This window comes from Pocillopora damicornis, chromosome 2, assembly GCF_964200805.1.
Source record: "Pocillopora damicornis chromosome 2, jaPocDami1.2, whole genome shotgun sequence".
In the NCBI taxonomy this organism is placed as follows: Eukaryota; Metazoa; Cnidaria; class Anthozoa; order Scleractinia; family Pocilloporidae; genus Pocillopora; species Pocillopora damicornis.
This window is the reverse complement of record NC_142671.1, coordinates 20,895,530-20,904,808: the sequence shown is the minus strand read 5'-3', so window position 1 is coordinate 20,904,808 and position 9,279 is coordinate 20,895,530. Positions and strand designations below refer to the sequence as shown.

The 9,279-nt window shown below is 38.4% G+C and overlaps 1 protein-coding gene across 1 annotated transcript; it reads left to right on the top strand.

Annotated features, from left to right (window-relative positions):
* The first annotated feature begins 565 nt into the window (after positions 1–565).
* LOC113683948 (G protein-coupled receptor 83-like) lies at positions 566–3,881 on the top strand. Its single transcript, XM_027201236.2, has one exon. It carries the CDS (start codon positions 1,878–1,880, stop codon positions 2,817–2,819), a length of 942 nt encoding a protein of 313 aa, XP_027057037.2. The 5' UTR covers positions 566–1,877; the 3' UTR covers positions 2,820–3,881.
* Positions 3,882–9,279: the final 5,398 nt, after the last annotated feature.

Here is a 9,279-nt window from a genome sequence, read left to right as displayed (position 1 = left end):
TCCCTTCGCCTACAACACTTTACTGCGACTGAGACCTCTCCGTTAAAACGTAGATTAGATAAGATTCTGCTTAGAGAAGCGACCTTGCTTTGTTTTTGTTGAAATTATTGTTGTTGGTGTTTTTTTGGTTCCATGTAGTATAAAGTACACAGCCCATAAAAATCCTAATGAAGTTTTTGATCAGTATCCATATCCAGCACCGATCGATAGAGACCCACAGATGAGCTGATTCAGCTGACAATTTTTAACTCGCTCTTGCGCGCATGCGCAAGAGCGAGTTATAGATACGATGTGAGGAATGGCATTCGCTCGCTCGCTCGCTCGATTGGTCGATTCCTGTAAACGTTTTTTAGATTTTAGGCTTTTGAGTGCATTTTATAGTTTTTGGCGAGCAATAAACAGACGAAATGGCGACCTTTGTTGCTAAGAATAGTGGTGGGGTGAAAAAGAAGCCAATGATAATCTTAAAAGAGTTTTTTTTTTCGTTTTAGTTTCAACAAGCGGCGCCAGCGACTGGCAGGCATGCAAGGATTCACACTGAAATAACAGAACAACCTTCGTTTTTCATAAAATTGTAATTTACAATCCTTGAACTTGAAAACAATCCGAAGATTCATTGAAAATATCACTTACTGCGAAGCGCTCGGAGTTTACAGATATAGCGTGAGATTGAGGACAAAATTGATCATTACGTTTCGTCGCGTGTGTTTTTCCTGTGTGAAGCAACAGAAGATGCCGGCGACTGACGAAATAACAAGTTAACACGAAAATCAAATAACACCTAAACAAACAAGCTACCGATTTTCAGTGAATTTTTAAAGAACAATTTTCTTTTAGGTTTCAAGACAATTTGAAGATTCAACATACGTACAACGTACTAAAATGCGAAAGTTACACACCACAAAATTGATAAATAGGCCTGAAATGAAATTCTATCTTGTTATTGATTATACGTTGCCTAGCACGTGACTTAAATCTACCCAGGCGGAGATCCAAAATGACGGTGGCAGGTTTGGCTTAGTTATATCACTCAAAACTCGTTCCCGTTTGTCTCATTTGATAAAGAGGGAATCGTTAATGTTTTCATTAAGACAGTATTGCCTTGATTTTCTAATATTTACAACGAAAGACAGTAAATTTCACTTTTCACCCACATTTACTTCCAACCTTTTCTTTTGAACCAGAAACAAAAATGATAGACGTTTAAAACACATCACATCATCCACCTTGTCAAATGTAATAGCATGATCATTTCAATTGTAATGCCTTCTTATCCCAACGTTACTTTGTTTCTTTGCTACATTGGCGAACACTGAACTACTGCTCGTACTCTAGATATGACAATCAACCACACAATTCCCTAAACCAGATAACATTAAATATAATCTAAAAAATCATATGTCAATTCACGAGTTCAGTTTGCTCACAGAGCACTTTGATTTATTATCGCTTTCGATGCTATGAATAACTTAATTTGATCTTTCGTTCCATAGAATTTAAAAATCTTATCAGATTTGTCGAAAAAAATTTATAAACTCCATTTTCATACCGGATACAGTCCTTGATAAAGTTTTTTATTGATTAACGGATTGTCGAATAGAACATCACGATTAAAAATGTACTCACCTGATGCTTTTAATTAAATGACCTTTTATTTACATGTCTTGATTATATTTTAGGCCAGAAACGACACCAGCAGGATCAACTATATATCACGGAAAGTCTTTCAACTAGTTATTTTTATGAACGTTTAACTACGATGTGACTGGTTTGACTTTTCATCTGCTGACTCTGTCAAATAACGCTCGCCTGAAACATACAGGGCCGTTGAATCAAAGTTAAAGGCGAGTGTATTTTTTCAGCCTTTCCAGTGAATTATGGCCAATTTCTCTATTTTTCAGCCACAAATCCAATCTTTGAGTTCAGCGCTTCCTAATTTGACCTTGGTTCTTCTCATTTGCTTCTCTTTTTTGGGACTCGTGATCTGTGGAGTCATCGCTAATGTTCAAGTCTGCCGCGTACTGGTTCGAGGTCGTCGCTTTAAAAAACACTTGTCAAACTTCATGCTCTTTCACTTATCGATCACGGATCTGATCTATCGTCTAGTTGTTGTTCCAGGGTTTGTAGCTGCAAAATACTTCCCTGTGAGGAACAGGTCAGAGCTGTTTTGTAAATTCGCAGATACATGTCTTTACACTGTCTACACTGCTGTTTTTTCAAGTTTGGTTGTCATTGCATTTGACAGGCACCAGAGCATCACAAAACCATTTCAACATCTTCGCCGTAAACCCAAGTTTTTTCGTTGGATTTTGGTTGTTTGGGGATATTCCACTGTTTGTGCATTGCCACAGTTTTTCAACGATGGAATTGGTACTTTTACTTTTAATCTTGCCGATTATTCCAACTCAACTTACGTTTTTCAGATCTGCATCACCACAAAAGACGGTGCCAGTAAAAAAATATTGGCAATATTTTATTTTATTTCAGGTTTTCTTGTGCCTCTAGTGTTAATAAGTAGTGCCTACTCTAAAATCGCACTCTTTCTTTGGAGAAAAAGTCGTGATCGTGTGTTGAATCAAGCCGCATTTAAATCAAGAAGAAGAGCGTTTCAAATGCTTGTGCTGATAGTTCTTGGTTTTGTGATTTGCCTGGGAACGCCACAATTAAAAGAACTGACGGAGTCGTTAGGTGTTGTTCAGGTTAACGCAGCTGTCGCCATCACTGTTTTGATTTTTCAACTGTCGAGTTTCCTTATCAATCCAATAATTTACAGTCATTACTCCTCTGAGTTTAAACATGGGCTTAAAAATGGAAAATAGTTTCTGGAAAATAGCTCTACACATAGTTCATCATGGAATAACGGACTGTCGAATTGAGCATCAAGATAACAAATGAACTCGCATAATGATGATTTCATCTCAATAACCTTATTATTTACGCAAGTCATGCTAATATGTTAGCAAAAATAACAGCAGGATCGACTAATATCTCACGGGAAGTCTTATAATTTCTTTAATTAATTAACTATCTACTTGGATATGATTGGCTTGGTGTTTCAATTCCTGTCTCTGTCAAATAATGTTTGCCTGAAACATGCAAAATTACAACGCAAGGTCGTTAACTCAAAGTTAAAGATGAGAGCATTTTTCAACCTTCAAGTGATTTATGACTTATTCCTCTCCTGTTGAACTACAAATTCATTCTTTGAATTCAACGCTCTCCCATCTAATCTGGGCTCTTCTCGTTTTCTTCACTCTAATGAGACTCGTGATCCTTGGAGTCCTCGCTAACATGAAATTTTTCGCGAGCTTCTTTAAAAAACACGTGTCTGATTTCATGCTCTTTCACGTAACGATCAAGGATCTGGTCTATCGTCTTGTTGATGTACCAGGGAATTTAGCTGCAAAATACTTCCTGGTGAGGACCAGGTAAGAGCTGATCTGTTAAGTCGCAGTAACTGGTCTTAACACAGTTTATACGGCTGTTTTTTCAAAGCTTTACAAACCAATTGAGCATCTTTGCCGTAAACCCAGGTTATTCCGTTGGATTTTGATCATGTGGGCGGATATTCCACTGTTTGCGCATGGCCGTAATTTTCCAATTATCGAGTTTCCTTATCAATCCAATGATTTACAGTCATGAGTCCTCTTAATTTAAACAAGAACTTGAAAATGTAATATAATCCAGCATTTTTGAGTACAATGAACCGGAGGCGGCTCATTTATAAAACAATAATTAGTTATGTGATGTATGACGACGACAGCCGACTTTTAAAATCTACCGTTGTGATCAATTAGTTCACTCTTGATGTTTGTAACAGTGAAACGAATGCTAAAATAATAATTAAAAAAAGGAAGTTTTATTAAAAGATAAAACCTTCGCTTGCTGTTTTCGAAGGAGTTTGAACTACTATTAGTATTGCTTAGATCAGAACAACGATGGGTATAGATATGTAAGATTCATCTTGCGCTCCATAAAAGAATTGATCACCCGTGCTTTTAGCCGTAAGTATATCGATGTGTCAATGCATTTGGTCATGGGAAGTTCTGGGAGCACTTGAGAAGTAATAATTGCTCTCGTCTGCGGCACGAGTAACTCTTACGCCAAACTTATTATCCAACTGCACTAAGTAGAGTACAAATAACCCACGAATCGAATACCAACTGAATATCACGCGAAGTTGGAAAGTTGGTTGTTTTTTTCTGTAAAGAAAAAAAACCTGTTTGACCGGTTGGCTGCTTTTCCTACGCTTCTCTATCTGTTTTTCTTCTTCCGCCTTGAAAGAAATGCAGACAAAATAAAGCAGTTGTATGATAAATAACTTATTGGACATGTTGCTGTGTAGTATTGTTGAGTACATTTACTCGTTGTTTGTATTTTGACTCACCTCAAGAGCTTGTTAAAATACTGCACGACTCGAAAAATACGCAGCTCGGGTTCCCCTCGGCATGACAGGACGGAAAGTGCGCTCTCTTTAAGTACCTCCCGATTTCCCCTAGAAATCCTCTGAAAAGTTTCCCGTCCAGTCATGAACGTTGCCAAACGCGAGGCAGCCATTTTGAACTTTAGAGCCCGTGCTATAAATACCTTGCGCGAGGTGATTATAGCGAAATATGACGCAATCCTCGACCAATCAATCTTATAATTAGCGGAGCAATTACGCTTATTCCTAATGTCATGTTCAACCTCATCCAATTATTGCTTAACATTATCGCGTGCATCCATACCTCAATCACTGAGAGTAAAAATGTTACTCATTTCGTCGCTTTAAATCCGATTGTTTCGTTATTATCACTCACTCTAAGAATTATGTTTGGTTCGATTGTTTCCTTAACATCTCGCCTATTTTTAGGGTTATCAGTTTAATCACATTGTTGCGTTAGTTTCTTGCGACTCCTTTTATTCCTTTTGGTTGAATTTTTCCGTTAGTGCCTTTCTTTTTCTTTGAATTCGGTTTTGTTGGATCGTTTTGTTCGTATCTCGCGCACTCTTAGGATTTCCTTGGGTTGGATTATTCAGTTAGTATCTCGTGCTCTCTTAGAGATCTCCTTACTTGGGTTGTTGCGTTCGTATCTATTGCACTTTTTGTACTCTATTTGGTAGATTGTTTCGTTAGTATCTTACGAACGCATAGAATTCTCTTTAGTTCAATTGTTTTGCTATCATATCTTGCACTCTTTCGTAGTGTCTTTAGTAGGATTGTTGCGCTAGTATCTTGCGTACTCTTAAAATCCTCTTTAGTTGGATCATTACATGAGCATATTGCGCACGCTTAGACTCCCCTTTATTGGGATCGTTGCGCTAGTATCTGGCTCACACATAGAATTCTTTCTAGTTAGAATGCTTCTTTAGTATCTTTTAAACCCTCCATAGCCTATTAAGTTTAATTGTTGCGTCAATATCTCGCGCATTCTGGGAATGTTTTTTATCAGTATTCTTTCGATATTGTCTCGTGCATTCTTCGAAGTATCTTTGGTTAAATAGTTTCACTAGTATCTTGTGCCCCCTTCGTAGTGTCTTTGGTTCGATTATTTTGTTAGTATCTTGTGCATTACTCGACTTCCCTTTAGTTCGATTGTTTCGTTAGTATATCACGCATATTTGAAGTCGCTTTAGTTCCATTATTTCGTTAGCTTTTCGCGCACTCTTCGTAGTCTCTTTAATGCAATTGTTGCATCAGTATCTGGTGCATTCGTAGAATTTTCGTAGGTTTGATTGTTTTTTATTATCTGGTGCACTCTTCATAGAGTCTTAAGTTGGACTGCTTCTTTAGTATCTCGCCAACTACTCAACAACTACTAGAATTTTTTTTACTTGGATTATTTCGAATTCTCCTTCGTTCGATTGTTTCGTTAGTATCTCGAGCACTGTTTGTAATCTCTTTTGTTTAATTACTTTGTTAGTATCTCTCTCATTCTCACAATTATCTTTTGTTCGCTTGTTTTGTTATTATTTCGCGCACTTCTGATTGTTTCTTTAGTATCTCGAGCAGTTATAATTATTTCTTTAGTTCGTCTTTTTTGTGAGTATCTTGCTCACTTTTAAAATTCTCCACACTCTGGTCGTTTTGTCAGTATCTTGCAAACACTGAGAATTTCCTTTGTCCGATTGTTTCAAATCTCGGTCACTCAGAGGATTCTTTTCATTACGATTGTTTCTTGAGGATCCCATGCACCCTTAAAATTCCCTTTCTTTTGATTGTTTCTTTAATATCTTTCCCTATCTGAGGATCATCTCTGGCGGGTTTGTTTCATTGGTATCTCGCGATTTTTTTCGTGGGTATTTTGCACACTCTAAAGATACTCTATATTCCGCTTATTGCGTTATTATCTCGCGCACTTTTAGAATTCTATTTTGTCCGATTATTTCGTTAGACCAAAGAGAAATCTAAAAGTGCGCAAGACAGCAAGTATATAGCATCATGCAAGAGCGCGCGAGAACTGAACAAACTAATCAGTTCAACTAACGAGATAACTAAAGGGGCACCAGATACCTAAAAGTGAAAAGTAGCCTTTTTGGTTAGCATGACGAGATTGATTTCTTATCCCTAGATAATTTAAATGGTATGTTCACTGCTTGCTATGAAGATATATATGTTATTTGCCGGCTGGGAGGTCCGTATGGTGAAAAACTGTGACCGAGGTCTTGAAAATACTGCCCGAGGCCGTAGGCCGAGGGCAGCATTTTCAAGACCGAGGTCACAGTTTTTCACCATACGGACCGACCCTTAGCCGGTAAATAACATATTTATTGTTTTTAAACTTGACGAAATTCTTTCCGAAAGAACCCGAATGATTTATGGCCGTAAATACGGCAAGATCTTCCATAAACTGAACAATTTTTGAGTGGGTAAATGGTAGTTAAAATAGAGGTGATGCAAATTTAAGAGAGATGCCTCAGCGAAACATTTTCATTTCCGTAACGATAAAGGTGATTTAAAAGGCTTCCAAACAAACTTTGAAACATTATTTTTACAAGTATCTGTCACAATCTGACGCCTGTCAATTAGAGAGCGCGCAAGAAAAAGAAAATCGAAGGAACATTTGAAAACCAAAAGAACTAGTTTGGCAAGGACTGTCACGACAATGTTTTCTTCAAAATCAGTTAATGATCTAACGGAAAGTATTATTCACTCTCATCGACGATTCATTCATGTACGAAGATTTACCTCTGTTCATTAAGTAAACGGCGAGGAAATTAATTGTGAGTAAATTCAATCTTTTTATTTTGAAGTTGTGAGAGTTTGCTCGTTTGTTTGCTGTAATGGCGTGTTTAACTCTGATCTTTCCTTCACAAAAACTAAAATCGAACGGCACACTCCAACGAGACACAAGGGAATGTAATGCGGCCTTTTCTCAAAAAGTTCCTTCAATTTCTGTGGTGTAATTTAAGGTACAAATGTCCAAATTGAACGGAATTGGAAAGACTCACCAGGAGCGTATATTTGTTGTAGAACTTAAATTAAAACTTCGCTCGCTCTTTCACTATGAACAAATTGCTCGAGAAAATTCAGATATTAAATGAATGAAAGTTCCATCGTTCAGTTTAACTGTAACCAAATACCTCACGTTCCAACTTTCTGGGTACTTTTTGTGAACGATTAAAATTAATTGCGGAAGGTTTTTAGGCCGCTTGTCAACCAACGTAATGACACTATTGTTTAAACAAATTCATTCTGAAACCAATATTTTTCTGTCAACCAAAGTGATTTGATAGAGAGAAAAGGGAGGATTCATAAGTTATTTATCGGCTTGAGGTAGTGACCGACGTGTTTGCTTAAAAATACTGCCCAGCCGGAAAACGAGGTATATTTATGAAAAATGACAACGAAAGTTGGGATGTACTCGGCGACTCACGAAAGCGTTACCGTGGCCCGTGGGCAGAGATAGGAAAATACTGACCGGGTAAAGAACCAATCAGATTGCAAGATTCGTTACCGTGCCCTCTAAAAAAACAATAAATAACGTTTACGAAACGAGAGAAACTTCGGTATTCATCAATATTAATATAATATGTACTTCTTGACTAAGAGGGCCAGACGGATGGCTCGAGGTCATGACGTACGGACCGAGCGCAGCGACGTTGTTGCTTCATGACAGAGAGCAAAGTATTTCTAGTTCGCTTCAACCTTATGTGATGAACATTTTATCTTGTGACCTTTGCTCATTTTCTTTCTTTCTCTCTTCTTTCTTCTTTCTCTCTTCTTTCTTCTTTCTCTTGCGGAGCCGTGGCAGCTTTTTCTGGCCCTCCTCGCTCCATTGCATACGGCCCTCACATGGGGATTTAGATAATGTTTTACAGTAAAAGATGCGCGCGACGCTGTTATATTTGCTCTCGGTCATTACGTACGGACCTCGCTGAGCGCGACCTGTAATTGCCGTGGGCCAAATATTTTCCCGTCCAGTCCTCCCGCGCCGTCAATACATGTAAATACCTAGTTCGAAACAGTTATGTATGCTTTGGTTCTACTAAAACATTATAGGACGTAGTGGTAAATTAATGAAACCCTGCAATTCTACAGAAATAACAACAGAGGCCGGCATACATAACCTGCAGAAGAGGCGTGATTTATTTGTAATGTGCGTCTCTCCCTTTGTATGCTCCTCGTTCTCCGCGTTCTCCTCTCGCTTACCACAACTCGCCTGAATACGCAAAATAGAAAAGGAAGGATCATACCCCAGAGTTTATTAAAACACCCAGAGGGGCTCACGGAAAAGTATAAAATCACTATAATCACTTTAGATCATATGACCCGTTCGGCCCCGCTCACGCAATTCCATAGAAAACAAGAGTGAAAGCTGACGTATGTTGAGCCGCGCGGGTTGACGTGAATGCTCATTGACTGAGATAGGTCGGGCCGGACAGGAAAATGTTTGGCTCGAGGTCATGACGCTGTGCTCGGTCTGCTCGGTGCGCTGGGTCCGTCCGTCTTGAACTCGAGCCAATTATTATCGCTTCCGGCCCTCCCACTCAGTCAATAACTACATATTCTGGGCGGAAAGTTTAGAATGCAGCCTTTCACCGTCCCTACGTTATGCGTCGACACAGGTATAGATCAAACAGTATTAGAACTCCGTTGGCTTGAATTGCAGAGGGAGGTGAAAGGTCCTCTGCAATTAAGTTTGGATCAATTTTTTTTAAAACTTAAACGATAAGATAGTTGTAACTCTTCATGAAACTTAGTTTAGCAAGTCATCCCATTTCGTATTTTAAAGATATTCAGGGCGTCTGCCAAGGTCGTAAAACTCATATGAATTGCAAATAATCTTTGAAATTAAC

Coding starts and splice junctions, on each gene's coding strand:
- LOC113683948 (XM_027201236.2), top strand. CDS start 1,878: ATGGCCAATTTCTCTATTTTTCAGCCACAAATCCAATCTTTGAGTTCA.